At 35.2% G+C, this 26082-nt stretch overlaps 1 protein-coding gene and 1 non-coding gene across 2 annotated transcripts; one reads left to right on the top strand and one right to left on the bottom strand.

Annotated features, from left to right (window-relative positions):
- Positions 1 to 192: 192 nt before the first annotated feature.
- Positions 193 to 264, bottom strand: Trnaw-cca (transfer RNA tryptophan (anticodon CCA)). Its single transcript has one exon. It is a non-coding gene; the product is annotated as a tRNA-Trp (tRNA).
- Positions 265 to 461: 197 nt separating this feature from the next.
- LOC123551882 (splicing factor 3A subunit 3-like) lies at positions 462 to 25958 on the top strand. Its single transcript, XM_053541422.1, has 17 exons — positions 462 to 628; positions 7631 to 7678; positions 10447 to 10499; positions 11270 to 11375; positions 12134 to 12203; positions 13123 to 13214; positions 13694 to 13776; positions 15494 to 15566; positions 16094 to 16159; positions 17794 to 17862; positions 18396 to 18463; positions 19039 to 19149; positions 21064 to 21295; positions 21859 to 21969; positions 22782 to 22872; positions 23783 to 23838; positions 25337 to 25958. The coding sequence occupies exons 1-17, from the start codon at positions 533 to 535 to the stop codon at positions 25412 to 25414; spliced, it is 1503 nt and encodes a 500-aa protein (XP_053397397.1). The 5' UTR covers positions 462 to 532; the 3' UTR covers positions 25415 to 25958.
- The last annotated feature ends 124 nt before the right edge of the window (positions 25959 to 26082 follow it).

Here is a 26082-nt window from a genome sequence, read left to right as displayed (position 1 = left end):
GGAGAAATGTGTCATTTCGTCCCTAAATTTGTACTCACAAACGTCGGATTTCAGACACAAACGAACCAGAAATCCACAGTTGAAAAATGAGATTCTTTTAAAGAGCAAGGAATGAAAAAGCTGCTGCACTGATATGTATACAACATTTGGGTCATAATTTCTAAAAAAAATAGCTTTGGAAAAAATATTGCATGACCCCGACGTGATTTGAACACGCAACCTTCTGATCTGGAGTCAGACGCGCTACCGTTGCGCCACGAGGTCCTGACGTAAAACTCTGTCATTTCTTAATTATTTAAAGATATATAGTAAATAGAGTACGTTTTTCCCCAAATATCACATCGTTTTTCATGTAACGGTCACGTAAAATAGTTTTCATTTCAATTTTTGTATAACCTTTACAGTATTCTGACATTCATACACGTAGTTCGTTCAACAGACGTCGTGGATGCGAATCAAACGATATAGCTTTGGATGACCAAAGCCCCCGGATGTAAATAGCCGAAACAAAACTTTATTTAAAGTTTCCGAAATGGAAACACTTTTAGAACAACAAAGGCGTTATCATGAAGAGAGAGAACGGCTTATGGATGCTATGACGAAGGAGAGTCTTCATACAGCCAAACCGGTATACTGATATTTTTAGAAAATTAATTGTCATATAATTTCGCGACAGAAAACGTAGTTGGACCGCTAGATTCACAGGTGCTAGTAACTAAATCCTTTTTAATGTTGTATAGTACTATCTATCTGCCGTTGACGTCAAACCCCTTGCGGGAACGTAGACGTTTTGCGCGTCAAAATCAAGAAGAGAAAGAATATAGCGATAAAAAATTTAAGAGTGGAAGAAACTAACAATAAATTTGGTGATATAAAAAAGATTAAAACTTGAGTTTGCAGGATAACTAGGGCAAGACATGTTCCATGCTGCAAACTGCAGCATTGAACTGCTCGGTATCAAGTCAACTTGTCCCCTAGTCAACTCGTCCCCGATTTGGTCATTCGTCCCCCAAAATTGGTCATTTCGTCCCCCTCATGATAAAATTTGGTCAACTCATACTCATTTTGGTCAACTCGTCCCCCTTTTGGTCAATTCGTCCCCCTTTTGGTAATTTTGCCCCCCTTAATATTTTAGGCAGTTTGCTTTTTTATTATATCTTTGACATTGAAAACTTGTATTTAAAATCATCGTGAGTTTTGAGGGAGTTATATTGGAAATGGTTAATTTTATATAATTAGGTTTGATAAAATAATAAAAGAAATATACTGAAAATATAAGACAATCAACTGAAATAAAATTTAAAAAATGAATGCAACGCCTTTAGTAATAAAAATGTAATATAATAGAAAATCTAACTAACTTTTTAAAAATCATAGTTAGAAAAGAGAAAGCAATAAATCCTTATCCCTGGTCATAATAAAAGAAAGTTTTATTTAGAAATACAATAAAGAACAAATAAACAACTAATATTTGTCACATATGTTTTACTAAAAATAACCAACATGCTTTATATTCATTTTTGCCATTGAAATAAAAAAAACTTCAAAAGTAGGGAGACAGTGGCTTTAGAAGCAGAATGATTCAAGATTCAAGATTTTTATTGGCTCAAACATTTTACAATGTCTATCGCCATACTACAATCGATGGCGGTTATATATACAAAATATGAGAAAAGTATGTTAGTACAAATGTGTGAGAGATATATATAAAATTGACATACAGTAATAGTTAATTCCATTCACACTGAGACTAAGAAACACATATTTTAACAGACAAACACACTAGTATACTGCCTACTGTAATCATTTACAATGTTATTTACAACATTTTATAAATAGTATCTATACTAATTAATTAATGATTCACGTTTGATAGTCGCTAAGTAGATAAAATTAGCTGTTTTGTTCACTAGCTGAACACGCGTTGTATTCATAAGACTTTTGAATTTATTAATATTAGGCCATGCACAATAATAATTAGGTAAACATTCGTATCTGAGTTCTCTATACTAAGGACACACTAAAAGAAAGTGATATTCTGTTTCTATTTGATTCATATTACAATTACTGCTTTATTCTATTATTTCTTTCAATATTTCTATATCTTCCTTCTTCAATAAATAATTTATGTGCTGAACATCTTAACCTAGTAAAAGCTATTCTATGTTTCTCATTCAATATCAGACTAAGATACCTTTCTATACTAAAATCACATTTAAACATACAATATGTTTCTAATTTTGGAGAATTCCTAATTTCGCTAAACCACTGTTGTAAGTATTGATCATGAACTCTTTGAATAACTGCATTTAACTGTATATTTGTAATATCCTGACTATTCCATAAAAATGCAAAACCTAAACTCTCAAGAAGATCTTTTACTTGAACTGACCACTTGTTTATATGATTTCCATGAGCATCCTTTATATCGAACAACCTGTACATCAATGAATATGGGTTTTTCAAAATTCTGTACCAAAACTTAAGTATGCTTATTTTTCTCAAAACAATCATGGGAACTCTTCCAAGTTCGCCATAGACTGCTAAGTTGGAAGTCTGTTGCCGAACACCTAAAACAGATTTCATAAACTCCAAATGAACTCGTTCAATGTCAGGAGCTTTATGAAAACCCCATACTTCTGAACCGTAATTTAGAATAGGCATAATCATTGAATCAAACAGTTTAATTTTTTCTGATATATCCATGTGCAAATTACCGAACAGTGCATTTAATGAAAATGAGCCTATACCTGCATAAGAAAGGTGTGAAAGGTTATTAATCACATTAAAAGGCGTTGATTGGAAGGTGTTAATGGTATTTAATTGCAAGAGAAGTTGTTGATTGACCAAATGAAATGTGTCAAAATGTTCCCCTAGTAGAATTAAACGTGTTAATAGTTGATTGAGGAAATTATTTGTTATAAAAAAGTTTAATAAAAAGTTTAATCTTACTCAAGAGTTTGAAAATAAGCAGCATCAAATACGGACATTTAAACAGCAACCATGTTATCCAACATAGCAGACTTACACAAACAAAGAGAGAGAAAAAAACAACAACAACCCCCCCCCCCCCCCAGAAAATCCTCCTTGTTAAATCGATCATTTTTATTTTAAAGCAAAATGTTCTTAAAACAAACGAAAACTTATGTATATTTTTACCATAAAATATACTTATTTGAAAGAAAAAACGACTTAGTTTATCATACTTTGATTTTTTTTTTCAAAAATATGTTTCAAAAAGTGGGGGCCGAAAAAGGGGGGACGAAATGACCAATTTGAAATCGCTGAGGGGGACGAAATGACCAAATCGGAGACAAGTTGACTGGGGGACGAGTTGACTAAGGGGCGAGTTGACTGTAAATCAACTGCTCTAGGGTAGGGAGGTGGGCGACACTGGTGCGAAGTTGGTTCCAATGGTACACTGTTCTCGGAAAATAAGAAAACTTGTAATAGTCAGTGGTTGCAGTAATTAACCTATAACTTAGGGAATGGCCATAGCGAACATAGCGCGTCATTGGGGTCAGGTAATCTGCGATAGGGATGGCAACAAGATCATGATGAATCTTATAGAAGAGTGATAACCTAGAATCTATACGCCTTAAATCCAGTCGACGAAGGTTTAGGGAGTGTAGCATATCTGTTACACTGGAAGTACGGCCGTAGTTGGTCTTGATCCAACAGGCAGCTCTCCTTTGGACCCTTTCAATTTAGTCAATTTGAGGACTATAGAACATTAAAAAGGATTTAGTTACTAGCACCTGTGGCTAGATTAAGAAAAATAACTTTAATCAGGGACATGGTCTAATCAAGCTTTTATTGCCAAATCAGGTTTATTATCCTGACATCATGTATTGATATGTCGACATACATGTATTTGAATGTATTCTCTTGCAAGTATGGAAATGACCTGCATATTATTGCATGCAACATAATCCTCATAAATAAATACACACAAGTGACAAGTTTAAAAATGAAAAAAAAAACAGTTTACTTGTACTAAAGTGTCAAAGCAAGAGAAGTGTGCTAAACTCATTTTTTTTATATGCACTCTAATATTGTATGTTTGAACAAGTTTTGTACCTGAAAATGAACTTTCTCCATCACGCAAGTGCCAGTATAAGTATATGCCAGATGATTGGTGTCTGTACTATAAAGAAGAAAAAGACAGTTTCAGTCTGATTTTAAGTTATCTGATTAAGAGTAACTTTTAATGTGTTTAAAAAGTTAATATATATTCATAAATCTTCCGTCAAACATCATGACTGCTATCAAAATTTCTGCACCAGATTTAAATTAAAATAAAACTTGATGACATGAATCTGCCTGATTTCCACTGTTAGAGATCTATGGACTGCGTAAAATAGCAATAGGCGTTAGGAAAAAGAACTGAAACACAACTTTATTCTCTTAAATATAAATCAACGCTATCTGTAAGGAAATATTTTAGAAGAAAAGCGTTAACTTTCAAAAGAAGGTCAGGCTATAGCCTTTTGATAGTGATATGGATACATTATGAAAAATGTTCAGCAATTGGCTGTTTTCAGATTATTAGTCCCCTACTGGTTGAAAACCAGTTTCGGGGACTATAGGAATGCGCTTTTCCGTTATTCCGTCTGTCCGTCCGTCCGTCTGTCCGTCCGTCCGTCCGTCCGCAATTTCGTGTCGGTCCATAACTCTGTCATCCATGAAGGGATTTTAATATTACTTGGCACAAATGTTCCCATGATGAGACGACGTGTCATGCGCAAACCCGGACCCTAGCTCAAAGGTCAAGGTCACAATTGGAGGTCAAAGGTCAACAGGGCTTTTTTCCTGTCCCGGGCCATAACTCTCCCATCATGAAGGGATTTTAATATTACTTGGCATAAATGTTCCCCATGATGAGACGACGTGTCATGCGCAAAACCCGGACCCCTAGCTCAAAGGTCAAGGTCACAGTTGGAGGTCAAAGGTCAACAGGGCTTTTTTCCTGTCGGTCCATAACTCTCCCATCCATGAAGAGATTTTATATTACTTGGCACAAATGTTCCCATGAGAAGACGACGTGTCGTGCGCAAACCTAGACACCTAGCTTAAAGGTCAAGGTCACAATTTGAGGTCAAAGGTCAACAAGGCTTTTTTCCTGTCGGTCCATAACTCTCCCATCTATGAAGGGATTTTAATATTACTTGGCACAAATGTACCTCATAATAAGACGATGTGTCATGCACAACTTTCAAACCCTAGCTCAAAGGTCAAGGTCACACTTAGCAGTCAAATGTTAACATAGCATGAACAGGGTCTGTTTCGTGTCCGGTCCATAACTCTGACATTCATTAAGGAATTTTAATATCACTTAGCACAAGTGTTCCCCATGATGAGACGACGTGTCGTGCGCAAATCCCAGACCCCTAGCTCAAAGGTCAAGGTCACAATTGGGGGTCAAAGGTCAATAAGGTTTTTTCCCTGTCCGATCCAGAACTCTGTCATCCATCAAGGGATTACAATATTACTTGGCATAAATGTTTCCCATGATGAGACGACGTGTTTATGCACAACACCCAGTACCCTAGCTTAAAGGTCAAGGTCACACTTTGAGATCAAAGGTCAAGAGGATTTTTTTCCTGTCCGGTCTATAACTTTGTCATGCAAAGCAGGATTTAGATATCAGTTGGCACAAATATTCCCTGGATGAGACAACATGTCATGCGCAAGAACCAGGTCCTAGGTCTAAGGTCAAGGTCATATTTAGAGGTCAAAGGTCAAATTCAAGAATGACTTTGTACGGAACATTTCTTCTTCATGCATGGAGGGATTTTGATGTAACTTGGACCAAATGTTCACCACCATGAGGCACCCTTGTTTTTAGAATTACATCCCTTTGTTTTACTATAAATAGATTTTATTGTAACTTTTTTATTACTGGCGGTAGAGAAAAATCGAGACCACTTTTCTGTGGTACAGCATGCATGTTACATCCAATTTTTAGGTGTATTTTGACCTATCTCTACTGGTAAAGAGTTTCTTGTGGACTTATATTATATAGATTTTTTTTTTTTTTTTTTTTAAAGATTAATTTCCCTTTGTTGTTACTATAAATAATTACATGATAACATTTTTATAATCAGCCAAAAAAATTCAATATGAAAACAACTATAGGTTTTTATCTATATAAATTTTAATCCAAGTGTTTTGTTATAACATATTGTATATATAGTACAATATTGTTTATACATCATTGACAGATATCAGTTCATTATGTTATACTGCAGTAGAGAAAATTAGGTGCCTTCCAGTAGGGGACTTTGTATTGCATGGCAATACTTCATTCACTTGTTTTAATTGTCCTACAAGTTGGTAGGCAGCTATATCATTTGTGTATACGTGTTGCTTTAATTTAGAAATATTCTGAAACTAATGTTAAATTCCATTTTTTGTAAAACAGGTAATATTTCAAAATTATATACTTTCTTCAGTGGTACAGTTTCACAACACTTATAAAAAATATTAACAGAAATGGTAAAATATCAGTTTCTAAATAAAGCTCGGGTGTATATGACAGGTGTGTCCTGGAAATGGAAAGTAGGTCACTGATTAAGTTTGTTACTGTGAACTCAAAGAAAATAGAATTCTGTAACTTTATATCAGGATGATCAGAAATGGATAGAATTTTAGAAAACAGTGATAAAATTTGAAAGATGAGTATCTTATTTATTTTAAAAATATGTCTGTTTTTGTTAGACTGTCAGGAACACATGATGTCAGGATATTTTAATATGAAATTAGGTGCTACCAAAAAGGCAGAGCTCCCATGAAAAATCAACTGCCCCATAAATAAAACTTTATGATGTTTCTAAGGAAAATAACAGCACGTCCATAATTTTCCATTTTGCAAGGGCGTGTGACCAAATTTACATATGGAAAAGTTAGTGGCTAGGGGTCTGGTAACCGGACCTCAGGGCCGGGAGTCTTAAGAAATATAATATTTTTTTAGGATTAAAGGATTAGAAATACTTCTGTTTCCTGTCACTTGCAACATATTAAATACCACAAAAAGAAACAAGAGCAAAGTTTTGAAATCATCTGTTTTTGAAAGATATATCATAGTCTCTTCTCTTCAAATTTGCTGTATATATTTTAATTACCGGACAACTCTATATCCTCTAGACACCAGGTCTCCTATACAGTTGCAAATATTTTCGTGTAGTGCTTGTTAAAAATGCTCAGTAGATGAGCAGATTTTATTGATTTTAAATTGACAGCCTCTGAAGTTTTATTGGTCCAACAAAACTGACAGCTTTCAGGATTCACCTGAAAATACATGTATACTGTCTCCTGGTTCAGTGGACATCCTTTAATGTTGATCCATGAATCATGGTTACTTAGTTGGCTGTTGACACATGGGAAGATGTTCAATTGCAAACTCAGTCATTAACATTCACTTACAAACTTTTCTTGTTAAGTGGCCAACCACTTTGTGAAACATTGCTTATCCAAGAGTAATTTTTACTTGCAAGATATTTCTCGAGAAGAATTGGATCAAAAATTTTTATTTGCCAGTTTGCAGATTAAGTTAAAAAAGATATTATAGTTTTTTTTTTTTCAGGAATAAAACTTGTAATTATTAATGTTATTTTTTGTTTGTTCTCAGGGTAGAGATCAGATCAACAAAGATCAAAGACTTCGGCAGCTTCTTGATGTATGTACAGGACAAGTGTTCAGATTTCTTGTCTTTCTGACTTTTTAGCTCACCTGTCACAAAGTGACAAGGTGAGCTTTTGTGATCATGCGGTGTCCTTCGTCTGTCCGTGCGTGCGTGCGTGCGTCCTTTCGTCCGTTAACTTTTGCTTGTGACCTCTCTAGAGGCCATATATTTCACAAGATCTTCATGAAAATTGGTCAGAATGTTCACCTTGATGGTATCTAGGTCAAGTTCGAAACTGGGTCACGTGCCGTCAAAAACTAGGTCAGTAGGTCTAAAAATAGAAAAACCTTGTGACCTCTCTAGAGGCCATATATTTCTAAAGATCTTCATGAAAATTGGTCAGAACGTACACCTTGATGATATCTAGGTCAGGTTTGAAAGTGGGTCACGTGCCATCAAAAACTAGGTCAGTAGGTCAAATAATAGCAAAACCTTGTGACCTCTCTAGAGGCCATATTTTTCATGGGATCTGTATGAAAGTTGGTCTGAATGTTCATCTTGATGATATCTAGGTCAAGTTCGAAAGTGGGTCACGTGCCGTCAGAAACTAGGTCAGAAGGTCAAATAATAGAAAAACCTTGTGACCTCTCTAAAGGCCATATTTTTCATGGGATCTGTATGAAAATTGGACTGAATGTTCATCTTGATGATATCTAGGTCAAGTTCGAAACAGGGTCATGTGTGGTCAAAAACTAGGTCAGTAGATCTAAAAATAGAAAAACCTTGTGACCTCTCTAGAGGCCATACTTGTGAATGGATCTCCATAAAAATTGGTCAGAATGTTCACCTTGATGATATCTAGGTCAAGTTTGAAACTGGGTCATGTGCCTAAAAAAACTAGGTCAGTAGGTCAAATAATAAAAAAACCTTGTGACCTCTCTAGAGGCCATACTTTTCATGGGATCTGTATGAAAGTTGGTCTGAATGTTCATCTTGATGATATCTAGGTCAAGTTTGAAACTTGGTCAACTGCGGTCAAAAACTAGGTCAGTAGGTCTAAAATTATTAAAATCTTTTGACCTCTCTAGAGGCCATATTTTTCAATGGATCTTCATGAAAATTGATCTGAATGTTCACCTTGATGATATCTAGGTTAGTTTCGAAACTGGGTCATGTGCGGTCAAAAACTAGGCCAGTAGGTATAAAAATAGAAAAACCTTGTGACCTCTCTAGAGGCCATATTTTTCATGAGATCTTCATGAAAATTAGTGAGAGTGTTCACCTTGATGATATCTAGGTAAAGTTCAAAACAGGGTCACGTACCTTCGAAAACTAGGTCAATAGGTCAAATAATAGAAAAACATTGTGACCTCTCTAGAGACCATATTTTTCAATGGATCTTCATGAAAATTGGTCAGAATTTTTATCTTGATTATATCAAGGTCAAGTTCAAAACTGGGTCACATGAGCTCAAAAACTTGGTCACTATGTCAGATAATAGAAAAAACGACGTCATACTCAAAACTGGGTCATGTGGGAAGAGGTGAGCGATTCAGGACCAGCATGGTCCTCTTGTTTATTATATTTACGTAAATTGTTTTAACATCTCTTAATGATTGGTCATGTGTGTAATGTAATTGTTACTACATTTTTACAACAATCCTAAATGGTGACAAACAGTTATAATTTAAGACACTTTTGCACATTCAAATCAATTTTTTTTCTATGATGTAGAATTTGATTGATTGTTTAAAACCTAAAGGTATTCTGAGAAAATTCAGCAGATAAAGATAGGGTCATGTGCTTGAGTTTTTGCTAGACTGATTTGAAAGTACACAAGTATTGATCAATAACAAGAGTCTACGGAAAAATCCCAATATCAATGTTATTTTTGCAAATAGAATATTCCAACAATGTAGATTTACATGGAACTACCCCCAGATGTAAATAAACATATTGTTTGTAATATGATAAAATAAGATGCTTGTTTTTGAGATATTTGCCCATGAATAAAGAGACATGCACATTTCAAGCTGGAATAATTTAACTTGTGAAACTTTTTAATGCCACATTTAATCTTTACAAAGATAGTAACATTGTTGTTTTAATAAATATACTGACAGGTTGCCATTAATTCATAAAATGACTTTTATTTCTATGTACTTAGTTTGGAGGGCATGTTCCTCCATGATAAGTTTAGTCTGTAGATGTGTATATGAGCCACGCCATGAGAAATCCAACATAGTGGCTTTGCGACCAGCATGGATCCAGACCAGCCTGCGCATTCGGGCAGTCTGTTCAGGATCCATGCTGTTCGCTTTCAAAGACTATTGCAATTAGAGAAATCATTAGCGAACAGCATGGATCCTGACCAGACTGTGTGGTTGCCCAGGCTGGTCTGGATCCATGCTGGTAGCAAAGCCACTATGTTGGTTTTCTCATGGCGCGGCTCATATAATCTTACCACCTATAGAGTGTGTGTAAATGAGAAGTTTTATGTAAGTGGTTAAGTAGCTCAGTTAATAGAGTATCCAAATAGGTGTCCAGTGTTTCATCACAGGTGCTTGAAGCTCAATCATTAAATATAAACACTATCATATCCCACCCATATAGTATTCTACGAAAAATTAAAACTGGATCTCTTTCAGAGATCTACATCTCCTCTTGAAAGAGATCTTACCATCTTGAAAGAGATCTTACTGGCATATTGTTGTACTGATTGAGCTTCAGACGTCTGTGGTTTCATCTGACATCATATATATTTATACTCGAGTAATATTTATGTCCGGTATTAATTGTTGTTTTCTGTTTCCTTTCCTCAGAGATATGTGGAGTGTACAACAGAACTAAAGGACCTGTATGAAGATAAAGATGGGTATGTCCTTATTTAACCTTTAGCCTGCTGGCAGCAAGCGATTTTGCCTTTGCGACCAGTGCAAACCAAGATCAGCCTGCTTATTTGTGCAGGCGGATCATGGTCTGCACTGTTCGCTATTCAGTCAGTAAATTTTCATTGAACACCCCTTTAAATAATAAGTGATGCTGCCCAAATTGAATGATGGACCAGTCCATTTTAAAAATTTAGCAGGGTAAGGGTTAAGTATCCTTCCTAGTATATCTACTTTACAAATATTAACATGACTTTCATCTAATGCGAAATCATTTAATTTTGTGGTTCAGGCTGAAATGGCTCTTTCTTTGAGATAAAAATATGTGGACTTCAAACTATGAACAATAGAATTTATTATTTAACATGTGTAATTTGTCCAGTAATTTGATCCAGAGATTATATATTGTCATATATAAGAAAGTCTGTCAAGTAGCCAAGTTCAAAAACTTGTTTACTTGCATGGGGAATTATCTTGTTTTTATGTGAGCTACATTATTTCTGCAAATTCTTTTAAAAACTTTAAAACAGAAAACCCTGTTTTCTGAATGAAAGGAAGAGCTTCAGACTGCTAGGTTAGTTTCTAGATGTGACAAGTGCTGTTAATAAACCCAGACTCATAAGCTTATCTGAGCGCCAGGCCTACAAAAAAATTTTCTGAGAAAGTATAATGAGTAGTTATATAAAAATGAAGATCTGTGCAGCAGAGGTTCGATTGTATTAAAATGTTCTAAAAAAGTTTCATATGGTTGTTTCAGACTGAGAAAGGAGGAAGTTCAAGCATTATACGGCCCTAATGAATTCCAAGAGTTCTACTCTAGAATGAAACAGCTGAAAGATTTCCACAGAAAACACCCTAACGAGGTATATAATTGAGCCGTGCCATGAGAAAACCAACATAGTGGGTTTGCGACCAGCATGGATCCAGACCAGCCTGCGCATCTGCGTAGTCTGGTTAGGATCCATGCTGTTCGCTTTTAAAGCCTATTGGAATTGGAGAAACTGTTAGCGAACAGCATGGATCCTGACCAGACTGCGCAGATGCGCAGACTGGTCTGGATCCATGCTGGTCGCAAACCCACTATGTTGGTTTTCTCATGGTGTGGCACTACATTATTCAATTTCAACTTAGATTTAGGACTGAATGTACCATTAGGGCTCAGAAATTGCCTGTTTCTCAGTTTTAGACTGATTTTTTAGTTTTCAGACAAATTTTTAAAATGAAAAATAAAAAAAAAATATTGGTCAGAATCTTAGAGAGAAAAATAGTAAAATGGTATTTGAATATTTGTGTAATGAACGAATATTCAAATATTCGTTGCCATCCCTACTTTTTAGCTTTTCCTACCATGTTCTTTATGTACAGGTTTGACTCATGTCAAGTACAATGAATAATATTGTAGAAGTGAACGTATTTTAATTTTCTTTCGTCTGTTAATTATTTATGATATATATGATTGAATTATATAAAAAAAACCTTCAAAAATACCTTTAACTTAAAAAATACAGGTGTATTCCGGTTATGGAAAGTGGATTCCGGTTTAATGTGTGACCGTATGTCTTGTTACCTGGAGTACAGCTTTTACTGTAATTTTCAAAGTGTATTTTGTGATGTTTTACAGATCAGTGTACCAATGTCTGTGGAGTTTGATGAGATCAACAAGATGAGAGAGAATGCTGATGAAAACACATGTAAGAATTAAGATATAACTATGTCTGCATAATGTTAAGAAAACATTTTCAACACATAAGAAAAACTAATCTTCTTTTTCGAAAGTGCAAAACTTAGAAACAAGGTGTTTTACACATACTGGCTGAAGCCATATATAGTGGGCAGGCTCTTTGGCAGTTTTTTACATACTGTTGCATTGGGAAACCTTAAAAAATATCTTTCCTGATCGTACAGTGGTTATAGTAAACTTCTTTACAAGATAGCTGTTGCTTACCTACCAGTTTTGAGGAAAGACAGCTTTTGTTTTGTTGTAGTATGTGTTAATTTATGCAAGGAAAAATGTAATAATAAATCAGACTTTTTTTGCAGAAAATCCTTAAAAAAGCATTTTCTTGTGATTCTTTCCTCAGGTTAGGGTCTTAGGTCTATTTGTAAATAATGAAGGAAAGGACTAGCATATATTGTGAAAGATAATGGGCTATGGAGTTTCATATTAACATTTGTATAAGTCTTCCCACTTAGCTCAATAGGGAGAGTGCAGACTTATGGAGGGTTTGTGGGGGTGGGGGTGGGGAGGGGGGTGAGGAGTACGGACCCCAGGGTTGTAAGTTCAGTCCCAAGGGGAGGTGTATGTTATCCCTGACAATTTGTCTACAATTTTCATCCCCCACCTCTGATTCATGAGAAGAAGTTGGCAGTTATTATAGGAGAACAGGTGATTACTGGTTCATAATCGAAGAACAGTGGTTAAGTTAAACGCCTGCCTTGTGTAATTGAAATACTGTTGAAAAATGGCGCTAAACCCTTAACACTCAAAAATTTGAAATGGTTATGTTGCTTTTCTAAACCATTATTTACTACAACTTAAATATAATATGGATTTTGTTTAAATTGTAATTGGTATTGTATAATATTTAACAGGAAAGTTTTATATTCCAGATATGGTAGAGTTTTCAGATGAAGAAGGTTATGGCAAATATCTTGATTTACATGACTGCCATACCATGTTTATAAATCTTAAAGGAATGGATGTAAGTATGGTATAGGCTGTTGGACCAAAATGCTTTATATTTCAAGTAATTATGTCTCCCCACCACTGGCGGAGACATATTTTGTTGCCCTGTCCATCCGTCACACTTCATTTCCGATTAATAACAGGAGAACCATTTGACCTAGAACCTTCAAACTTCATAGGTTGGCAGGGCTTATGGAGTAGATGACCCTATTGTTTTTGGGGTCACTCCATCAAAGTTCACAGATGCCTGAACATGAAAAACCATTTCCGATCAGTAAATTGGGAACCACTTGATCCAGAATGTTGAAACTTAATAGGGTGATTTGACATGCAGAATAGATGACCCCAATTGACTTCGGAGTTTGTGTCTGGATATTTTATATTTTTGGGCTATGTCTCTGCAATGGAAATTTACTTTGATTTTTATTAGCTGCCTTTTATTAAGATCATGTAAAATTTGCAAGAAATGTGTATATTCTTTTCCTTTCTTTACAGAAAATTGACTACATCACATATCTGTCAACATTTGACCATTTGTTTGATATACCTAAAGACAGGAAAAACGCTGCATACAAAGAGTAAGTTGTTGTTATAACCTTAAAAGTGTGAACATTTTTGTGTCCCCCCATGAGTGGTGGGGGCATATTGATTTGCTCTTGTCCGTGCGTTCGTCTGTGCGTCCGTCCGTCCTTCGGTCTGTGCGTCTGTGCGAAATTCGTGACACGCCTAGCTCAAAAAGTATTTGATGTAAATTAATGAAACCTTGCATGAGTCTTTATCATGATATGAACTTGGGCACCTTCTATAATTTTTGTCTGGCTCCACCCCCTAATTTTAGAGTTATGGCCCCTGAAATAGTCAAAAATGCACATTTTCACCTTGTGACACGCCTAGCTCAAAAAGTATTTGATTGATGAAACCTTGCATGAGTCTTTATCATGATATGAATTTGCACACCTCCTATTTTTTGTCTGGCTTTGTCCCCTATTTTTAGAGTTATGGCCCCTGAAATAGTCAAAAATACACATTTTCACCTTGTGACAGGCCTAGCTCAAAAAATATTTGATATAGATTCATGAAACCTTGCATGAGTCTTAATCATGATATGAATTTGCGCACCTCCTATTTTCATCTGGGTCCGCCCCCTATTTCTAGAGTTAGGGTCCCTGAAATAGTCAAAAATGCACATTTTCACCTTGTGACACGCCTAGCTCAATAAGTATTTGATATAAATTGATGAAACCTTGCATTAATTTTTATCATGATATGAACTTGCACACCTCCTATTTTTCATCTGGGTCCGCTCCCTATTTCCAGAGTTATGGCCCCTGAAATAGTAAAAAAATGCACATTTTCACTTAATTATGTGCCTCACTCAAAAAGTATTTAATGTAAATTCATGAAACCTTGCTTGAGTCTTTATCACAATGTGACCTTGCACACTTGGCATTCTTCTTGAGAATTTTAGTGTTTATTACAGAGTTATGACCCTTGAAATAGCCAAAATAGAGGATTTTTTGTTTGTGATGCTCATAACTCAAAAAGTATATGGTATAGAATAATGAATCCATTTCATAATTTTTTTTTTTGAGGCTATACCCCATTCAGACTGCAAACATTTGAATGATTTCCCCTTATTTGTGACAAATGTACCAGTGGGGGGCACACCCTGTGTCGTACAGACACATTCTAGTTGTTTGCCATTATACATTTAACATTTTTGTTTGTATTTGATATTCATTTCACATCCTGTTGACTTTTTAAGTCTCAGAATGTATACACAATATAATTTTTTTAGATTTTAATTTCTCCAGCTAGTTTATACTATACATATGACATTCAGGTTAAGAAATTGCAATTTATTTTGCTCTATTTGTAATCGTCACAAATATCTAGATTGATATGTATCAAAATGAGGCATATTGTTTACTATGGAAAAAAAAAGAGCAAAATCGTACATTTGTAAATATTTACCATTATATATTCCTATATATACTGTGAAATGATTAATATTTGTGGGGGACTAATTTTCCTGGTTGAGTCAATCCACGAAATTTAATCCCAACAAACAAATAAAATTCTCATTCATTTTATGTTCAAAAATTGAAATCCACGAATTCATATCACCACAAAATCGCCATTTTGACCAAAACCACGAAATTCCATGCCCACAATATTAAATGATTTTACAGTATTTGTTGGTTTGTATTTAAGACACAGGGGAGGTTATATCTCGCATATTACACAAATGGCCAAGTAAATACCAGAATTACATGCATTTTATTATTTTTACAGGTACTTACAGTATATACTAGAGTATTTGGAAAGTTATATACAGAGAATAAAACCGTTACTGGATATCCCAAAGGTAAGAAATTGAAATGAGCCGCGCCATGAGAAAACTAACATAGTGGGTATGCGACCAGCATGGATCCAGACCAGCCTGCGCATCCACGCAGTCTGGTCAGGCTCCATGCTGTTCGCTTTTAAAGCCTATTGGAATTGGAGAAACTATTAGCGAACAGCATGGATCCTGACCAGACTGCGCGGATGCGCAGGCTGGTCTGGATCCATGCTGGTCGCATACCCACTATGTTGGTTTTCCCATGGCATGGCTCAAATAGTTCTGAAAATTGTGGAAGTGAAGAATTATTTATAAGTTCTTGAACCTTCATTAAGTTGAAGGCAACGTCGGCAAGTCTGAATTTTTTATGCTTAAAACTTGAATGTAGCTTCTAGATGAATTAGCTGACATGAATATTCTCCCTTGCTTGTCTTATTAGAATTTATTATACAACTTTCTTTTCGTTGTCTTTTTGGGCTGTAAATAGCAGTGAACACTACATGGTGTAAAATTGAAAATTTTGACATAGTACTTTATGTATTTATCAACAGGAGATGGACAATGTGTTGACAGATTTTGAGTTACATTTTGCCGAGGGACATTTCCCTGGTTGGCCAGTAAGTACATTTACTTGTTAATGAATACTTATTGGGTTCAACATTAATCTTCTGAAAATGTGAAAATTTATATATTTACTGAACACAGGTAAAGTACTTCAGCTTACTTTAAGTATCCATGTAGTTTTTAGCTCGACTATTCGAAGAATAGGGGAGCTATCCTACTCGCCCCGGCGTTAGAGTGAGCGTGAGCGTCACACAAATGTTAAAGTTTGCGTACCACCCCAAATATTTTCAAAGTCCATTGAGATATTGCTTTGATATTTTGCATACTTGTTTACCATCATGTCCCCAGTCTGTGAAAAGGAGGAGGCAACTCTATCAAGCATTTTGACTGAATTTTGGCCCCTTTTCGACTTGGAATAAATGTTAAAGTTTGCGTACCACCCAGAATATTTTCAAAGTGCATTGAGATATTGCTTTGATATTTTGCATACTTGTTAACCATCATGACCCCAGTCTGTAAAACGGAGGAGGCAACTCTGTCAAGCATTTTGACTGAATTATGGCCCCTTTTCAACTTAGAATATGCTTATTGTAATGTTATAGTTTTACTCATAGCTTATATTATGCTATCAAGCACTGAGAATAGTCGAGCGCGCTGTCCACTGACAGCTCTTGTTTTCCTTATATTGACATATGTTTTGATCTTTTAAAATTGTGGAAAACTTGAGCATTTTGTTATCTTCTAGAGACCTTTAGCAGTTTGTGTTTTTGTCGTTTGTCAAAATAAAGTATTAACATCTTAAGCCAGTTTTGCAAGAGTTAGGTAACCTGACAAATTATGTCCAGACCTACTATTTAAGTTACCTGCAGTGGTTACCTGATCTTGCTTTTTTAGGGAAAATGAAAGTGCTTATGCTAGGTAATGAATTAAAAGAATTCTTTAAAAATATTTTTTCCAACTTACTACACTCTTTAATATGTTTTTTTTATCATCAGTACTCCTTTATGAGAAATAAGCATATAATGCATGTTTAAGATTTTTAGAAAGCATTTACACTCTTGATTTTATATGAAAATGTTGTAATGTTGCAAGTTTACAAAATGTATTCATGAAATAATATCATGGACCTCAATATGAGAGTGATTAAGACTTCATATGATTTGCTAGTCAGTGCAAAATTCTGTACTGAATTAAAGATATAAAATTCTTTTGTGTCAGATAACTTTCCAACTTGCTTTGGACAGGTCGGTTTTTCTATCCAGGTGAATGAAATAATTCCTTGAATAGCACTTAGGGTCTTACACAACTGTTTAAAAGTCGGAAAGTCAAATTACGTCAATGTTTGTTACAACCCAGTATAACCAAAAAACAGTTTGTGGAGGGTGGTTTTGAGAATAATTGGCCATGTGGTTAAGTTTGCTGACTTCGATTCACTTTCGTCACTCAGATGTTTGTTTATGTGAAGTCATCCAACTGGTTTATGGAAGGTTGATTTACCCAGTACCCAGGTGCTTGCTCATGTCTGATGCAGTACCCAGAGGTACACCTGTGGTCCTCCTGCACCATCAAAAACTGGAAAAGTCTCACCTGACCTAAATTGTATCTGTGTGACTTTAAACTGGAAAAAAAAAACAGAAACGATAAAGTATAAGTTTCTTCCAAGCATAGTTTATTTTTTAACTTTCAGAAAGAAGCCCTTGGTGCACTTGCCCATACAGGAGCTCATTTAGATCTGTCTGCTTTCTCTTCGTGGGAGGTAAGTGAAAATAGTTGACAGTATATAATAGGAAAAGGTGGAGGTATACTCCTTGAAGGAGCATTTTGATGTTTTGCAGCCAATTTGTTATATATTGGTGTCATTTCCTCCCCATGAACTTCCAAAATACTACTTTATGTATCTACCTGTTAAATTTTTCATGGCACTGCTTCTAAGCATCACAAAAATGCTAGTCATTACCTCATGTTTATGCAGCTGCCTTAAGGAAGTTAAGTTACGTCTGCTTTTATGTCAATTCATTGTTGACCTTCAATCTTATTGTCCCTTCGCAGAAATTGAAATCTCTGTTTCATGTGGGCAAGTTGAAACAACAGAGAGCCTTATAGATTAGAGATTCAGAAAGAACAGTTAAATAAACTGGTTTTGTGGCATAGAATAGATACTGAAAAAGATTGTATATATCTCGGAACAAAATAAAACTGAATATGAATAAAACAATTGGAAGATGAGATTGTCTTTTACCTTATTTTTGTTTGAACTTGATGGTAAAACAGGAGATATTTTTATTGCAGGAGTTGGCCTCATTAGGTCTTGATCGTCTCAAATCAGCCTTGATGGCTTTAGGCTTAAAATGTGGAGGGTAAGCTTGTTGTTTATATCATCCATTGCTGTAATTTGTTATCATTTTGATAATACTGTGAAATGATTAATATTTTTGGGGGACTAATTTTCATGGTTTTCATGGCTGTGTCAAGTTACAAAATTAAATTACATTGAACATTCAGAATTCCTGTTAGCTATATCTTCACAGGTTGAAGCTATGAATTCAGATCCCAACAATGTAGCCATTTTGAGTAAAACCAAAACATTCCATGCTCACAAAACTTGGTGATTTCACACTACCTATATTTTACATTTGGACCAAAGCAATTATTTTCTGTCAAGATTTAACCAAGTGATTGTGTACACTTCATGCAGTGAAAGATTATCGAAAAAAATCATATATAGCAGAAGTGTAAATAAAGTAATATAAATAAAAATGAACTTTCCTTTGGAGCTATTTTTGAAAAGTCGATAACATTATAAATCCTTTTAGTGACTTTAATTTCTAAGGTTTAGAGGTTAAGTTTTATGTGTTAGCAGCCCATGTTTCATCATTGACTTCTAGTATTTGACATTGTTAAGTTAGTGGTTTTGTTGTTTATGATTTGCTAGGACATTAGAGGAAAGAGCTCAGAGATTGTTTAGCACAAAAGGAAAGAGACTTGAAGACCTGGACCCAGCAATGTTTGCCAAGTCCAAGCCGGGAAGAGCTGGCAAAGCTAGGTGAGAAATAATCATACTTTACTTGACCAACATTCACCCATTGATTTAAATAGAGAACCTCCTGTATTCTCTCTAAAATTATGTCGTTTTCAGTAAACTGATGAATTTTCAAGAGTCATTAGGGTAAACCCTCTCATTTTGGATCCAAGGGGCCTTTAGATTGTTGACTTTGAATCAGTTGCCCCTCACTGTTATGGGTTCGAAACCTTGTTTGAGTGTAGAATTCCTTCATGTAAGGAAGCGCTATAGTGAAGTATGGAAGGTCAGTTCTTCTACTCGGGTGTCTACCAATGTTTGAAATAATACCTATAAATGAACCAAACAAAACTTACAATAAACTTAATCTGATTTTTAGGTCTTTCATTATGGATTTCGTAGTGTTTAAAATTGATACAGATTTTTAGCTCGACTATACAAAGTATGGAGAGCTATCCTACTAGACCTGGCATTGGCGTCAGTGTCCTTCCGCATCCGCACTTTGGTTAAAGTTTTGATGCACGTTCTCTTTATCTTTGTTATTACTTGATGGATTTACTTCAAACTTAAAATAGTTGTTCAACATCATCACTCACATCATATGACACAACGGCCATAACACTTGCACCATTATTTCATGAATTATTCCCCCCTTTTTACTTATAATTTCAGGTTCAAGTTTTGATGTACTTTCACTCTAACTCAGTTATTAAAACCGCCTCAGTAGCAAAGTGGTTATTAAAACCACCTTGGTAGCCTAGTGGTTATTAAAACCACCTCGGTAGCCTAGTGATTATTAAAACCATCTTGGTAGCCTAGTGGTAGAGCGTCAGCTTCGAGTGTGGGAGGTCGTGGGTTTGATCCCCGGCCGCGTCATACCAAAGACGTAAAAAATGGCACTAGCAGCTTCCTCGCTCAGCATTAAGGGGATAGTGCTAGGACTGGTCAGCCCGGTGTCAGTATAATGTGACTGGGTGGGGTATCATGCCACGTATCTACGGCATGATATTGCAGTGAGGCAGCACTATAAAGTTGGGCATTCTGCTCACTGCTACAAGTAGACACTGTCGTTTATATGACTGAAAAATTGTTGAAAAAGACGTTAAACCCAAACACACACACACACACACACAGTTATTACTGAATGGATTTGATTCAAACTTAAAATAGTTGTTCCAGGACCACCTTATCAACCACATCATACGACACAAGCTCCATAACTCTGGCATCAATTTTTATGAATTATGCCCATTTTACTTAGAATTAAAGGTTAATTTTGATGCATTTTCACTGTATCTCAAGTTATTACAAAATGGTTTGATTCAGCATGACACAAGGTGCATCACTCTTGCACCAATATTTCCTGAATTATGCCCACTTTGCTAAGAATTATACTTAATATTTAATGTTTTGATACACTTGATCCTTATCTCTCTTATTACTTAATACTTTTGACACAGACTCAAGCTATTATCCAATATTTCATCCTCGTTGGAGTCATTAAACACTCCAGTGACAGCTCCAGCTTCATCAAATATGCCCAGTTTCACTATCTAGCATCGAAATAGTCAAGCGCGCTGTCTCCTGTTACAGCTCTTGTTTGTTTCCTTTGTAATTTTACTAGAAGCCTTAAAGGTCAGTGTTATAATGGAGCAAGTCTGCCTAATTTTATGTTTTACCAGTTTACTGTTTAGCTCAGTTAATTTGAGAATCAGACTCAGAATTCATGGGTTGTATGTGTAGCTTTCGATGAGATATTTATTCTCTTTTATGTTGAAGTTTGTCATGGAAACTCTGTTAAGAGTATTTAACCTCATCAAACAATGTATTTTTACTGCTTTAGTCTGCTTCATTTTGTTAATTAGACTAAAGATTGCTAGACTGCTGATTTCTAAGAATGTTTATTTAAATACTCCATTGTTTATATTTACCTCTCAGAGAAGGGACAAAGCAGAGAGAAATTGCTGGTCTAGAAGCACAGGTTTACAGGTTTGCTGAAATTCTGAGTGAGCAGCGTGCGGCAACACGTGAAAATGTTATACGTAAACAAGCACGTACTGGTGAGGAGAGAGAGGAGTCGGACGAGGAAGATGCTGCTGCTGACAGTGATGAAGATGATGATGATGTCCCATATAATCCGAAAAATCTCCCTCTTGGCTGGGATGGAAAGGTAGGATTGAAAAACAATCTTCATTGTTAAAAAATACTAAATGCTCTTTTATATTTTCAGTGTTACACTTTTTTATTTTGTTAAATGCGCTTTGAGTCATTGTGTCCTTGATCCGGTTACAATGTTTTTATATGTTCATTATATGTTGCAAAGGCCTCCTTGGCCCAGCGGTTAAGGCTCATGACTTTGAATCATTTACTGTTGTCAAATACCTCAACTCTGTTGGTTCAAGCCTTGTTATGGTTGTCATGTCAACAAAGCTGGTTTGAGGAATGTCAGTGGTTTTACCCAGATACATGAAATAATGCCCAGAGGTCCAGTAAGAACTAGAAAATGTCATGTGTACAGAACTGTGCCAGTGAGACTTAAATCTGGACTAAACAAAACATAAATCAAAATTGTATCTTACAAAGATGCTGTGTAAAGTTTTCTAAGAAATGCCCAATAAGTTATATAACTAAAATTGAAATTATTATAATATTTACAGATTCAGTCTCCATGGTTTTATGTTATCACAGCTCATAAGAATTAGAATAGTTGTTGTTGCACTTAATTTGTTTCAGCCAATTCCTTATTGGTTATACAAGTTACATGGTTTAAACATCAGCTACCAGTGTGAGATATGTTGTAATGTTGTCTACAAGGGACCTAAGGCATTCCAGAGGCATTTTGCTGTGAGTTCATTTCTACTTTCACATTTCTCTAGTAATGCCCTGATAGCTTTTTGTGTTTTCAATTTAACTTGCATTTGATCAGTAGGCTGTCAATACCATGTGACATTTTTACTCGAAAGATTTAACTTGAATTATCCCAGGCAATTGTTTTTCTAATTAAGGTAAGCCTAGGGTTCTAGTAGCATTAATAACAACTTCTTAATGACAGAACCACACTTAGACTTAGGCTTTGTTATGAAACTTCAAAAGATAACTATTTATTGAAAAACGAAAATTCACAGTCACTCTAAATCAATTTCTCTAAGCTCAAAACTAATCTGATAAGATGTTTACATGCTTCTTCCAATAACACTCCATTTACATAACAGAGGAATCCATTAAATTTAAATATCCGAATGAAGAATTTTCAGTATTTTTTAGTTACAAAAAATTCATTCAGAGATGTGTACTGTGTAATAAAGATAAACAGAAATGTTAAATATAATGACATATTTAATACATGTATAGAGAAACATATAAAGAATTGAAAAACTTACTGATTTAATATTTGTGGAAAGTAATGATCAGTATCGTTTTTGTCTATATCATGTTTTATTTTCTTTCAAGACAATGATTTTTTCCTACTCAGATACTGTGCAAGATACATATGCCAATTTATGCCACTTACACAGTATACAAGATTTAACTAAAGTTAATAGAATTACCAAAACTTTTTCATTTGTATAGTTTCTGTTTACAGTCTCTTTCATATGTTGAGCACACGTTTTAAGATAATGTGATGCAGGCAGTGAGAGTTGTTTCATTTATTGTAGGAATGGCGACATGCTCACGGGATGCGATGTCTTGGAATACCTAACACAGCTCATTTTGCAAATGTCACTTCTATAGAAGATGCACTGGCTTGTAAGTATGACTGATTGCATTTTCAGTTCAAGTTTGAGTTGATTGTGTTATGATAACTGATAAGTTCATAACTGTATTATCTTTACTTTATTGTCAGGTTTTATAAGCCCATCAAACGGGACATACTGTGTGATCACCTGGAGTGGCTAGCTGAAGGAATGCAGCAGATGGCATCCACTAGAGTTGCCCTTTCTCTAACTTGAGCAGTTTTTATCCAGTGCTGACCAGACTTGCTCACAATGTTTAATGGCATAATGTGTCAGCCAAAAACAGTAACCAGCTGAATTGTCCAAGCAGTTCTGGAGTTATGGCCCTTGAATTACTCAATATTGCATAAATTTACTGTTTTCACTTTCTGATTTGAGCAGTTCTACATCAGTATTCACCAAACTTGGTCACAGTGTTTATGGGCATAAGTTAGATAGCCAGCTGGATTCTCCCAGTCAGTTTAGAGTTATGGTCTTTGCATTACCTAAAATTGATGTTGTCTGCGTACTAACTTAAGCACTTCTTGTCGAGTATTCACCACACTTTGTCAGAATGTTTATGAGCATATTATCTTGGCCTCATTCGATAACAAGCAAGACAGTTTTTGTTACTGTTGAGTTACAGCCCTTGAATAAGTTGAAAGTGTAAATAATTACAAGTCTGCTCTGTAAGTAGAGTATTTCAGAAGTCAGAAATGATTTGCTGTGATGCGCATATATTGTCACAGTTTGACTTTCTTGTTAGTATTGTATGTGTATTATATAAATTTGAATGAAGCTTGGAAATTGATGTAGGTCCATATAATGAACATATTATTTGCATTTCGCTGTACTGCATTAATTAACAAAACTGAAAATCTTTTTTTGTCAATACCATTGTGATAAATTATTTGTATTAATAATTTTATTGCATATTTTTACAGTATGGCAAAAGATCAAAGTTTCAAAAGAAACAGAGAGATGGAAACCAGATACAGAGGTAAATCGTGTATAAACATTTATGATTATTTTAAGCTGAACTGTAAAAAAAATTTAAGTATGAGAGCTTGTGTTGTCTCCCTTTTGTCTGCCAGCTTCACAAAAGTTTTGTATGTAAGCAGGTTTATCTAAAACTACTTCAGGCAAAATGCTTTCAATTTTGAGATGACATGGTAGGACAAGTTACATAACTCTAGCTTTTATTTTGTCAAAATGATGCCCCTTTTAAACTTATAAATGGTGGTAATGGTTTTGTATGTAAGCAGGATTCTCATAAATTGCTTGGCTAAAAGCTTTCAAACTTCACACATCTTCTGCATCATAGGATAATTCCACAGGGCAAGTTACATATCTCCGAATTTTATTTTGTTCAAATTATGCCCTCTTAGCAAATAGAAATTGTAATGTAATGTTTGTATGGAAGTAGGTTTCTCATTAACCCTTACGCTGCTAAATTTCTTTAATGAACTCGTCCATCTTTCAATTTGGACAGTAACATTAAAAAGGGGTGCTTACCAGAAGGATACTGACTGAATGGTGAACAGTGCAGATCATGATCAGACTGCATGGATGTGCAGGCTGATCATGATCTACACTGGTCGCAAAGGCAGAATCAATCGTGACAAGCATGATAAGGGTCAACTGTTTTACAGCCTTACTTATTATCAGAATACATAAATTGTTACACTGAGTATTACTTTCGGAAGTAATTGATTTCTTTTTTTTTTTGTCCAGTAATTAGAGCACAAAATCTTGAGCATCTGAGAGTATGTCTGGATGCAGCAGATACAATACCTCTTAATAGTAATGGTAGAAACACGGTCTTACAGTTAGTTTAATGTTTATTTCTACATAAAGTAGAATAGAGTCACTATTGTCTTTCATATCACAGGGTGTTTAAATTTCATTACTCTCATAAATGACTCGGTCAAATCAAGTCTTCTATTATTTTACTTTGTTGTATACTATGCTTTTATAGACCAATCCTTTTATAGATAGATATCAGTTTTAACGTGTTATTGGGCAGTTGTTTAAGGTTTTCCTTCTAAACACTTGGTAATTTTATCATTTCCGGTCCTTTTGGATCAGAAAGTTCATTAAATATTCCTGTAGAGTCCTATTAGAGCTCTGCTCAACCTGGTGCTAAGATGCATGAGGTGTTTAAGCACATTTCATTACCTCATGAACAGATAGTCAAGTCAGGTCTGTTTGGGAATGTACATATGAGCTGCAGCGGCCGCGCACCATGAGAAAACCAACAAAGTGCATTTGCGACCAGCATGGATCCAGACCAGCCTGTGCATCCACGCATTCGGTCAGAATCCATACTATTCGCTAACGGTTTCTTTAATTATAATAGGGTTTGAAAGCAAACAGTATGGATCCTGACCAGACTGCACGGATGCGCAGGCTGGTCTGGATCCATGCTGGTCACAAATGCACTATGTTGGTTTTCTCATGGTGCGGCTCGATTATGTGATGTGTTTTCTGTGTTTCAGGAGGAGTTTGAGGATTCTCTGGGAAATGTTGTAAATAAGAAGACATATGAAGATATGAAGAGACAGGGACTATTGTAGTGTTTGAAGTGTGATTTTAACTTCTCATCGGAAATAACTCTGAAACATCTGGACCAAGTGGCTTCAAGCTTCATTCTGTGGATAGACTACCCAGTCGATAATTTGGCTCTTCATCTTTATATCATTGAAGATACAGGAGAATACAGATTATGAAAATAGATTTTTTGTGGGGTTTTACATATTTTTTGTATGATTTTGTAGAGGGTTTCAAAATTTAGCCAGTGGACAATTTAAATGATGGATTAAGTTTAGAGAAACTGTCAACTTTCTCAGTGATGTACATCTCATTTTTTTTTCGTTTTCAATACATTATCACTGAGTATCTCTGTGGTTGTAATTTCGACAGCAATCTGGTTAGCGGAATTCATTCTAGGTAAAAAATAATTCAGAATAGAAAGTTTTGCTTCAGTTAAGAATACTTTTGTTTCAGCCTGGCTGAGGCTACAACAAAATGGAATAATATATCATGTAAAATCATGTTTAATAAATCTTACACATTTGTGTATATAATTCACTTGATCATTAAATGTATGAAGAAGGATAATATTTTTTTCTCTTCTATCATGTTAATGTTGACCATGTGTTTGGTGAATTATAGACTGAATGAAATGGCCAGGAGTGTTTTTTTCCAAAATATTTTAATAACTTGGGCTGAAATGAAGACAAAA

This window comes from Mercenaria mercenaria, chromosome 4, assembly GCF_021730395.1.
Source record: "Mercenaria mercenaria strain notata chromosome 4, MADL_Memer_1, whole genome shotgun sequence".
Classification (NCBI taxonomy): Eukaryota; Metazoa; Mollusca; class Bivalvia; order Venerida; family Veneridae; genus Mercenaria; species Mercenaria mercenaria.
The sequence above is the reverse complement of the archived record's forward strand: the minus strand, read 5'-3'. Positions and strand labels throughout refer to the sequence as shown.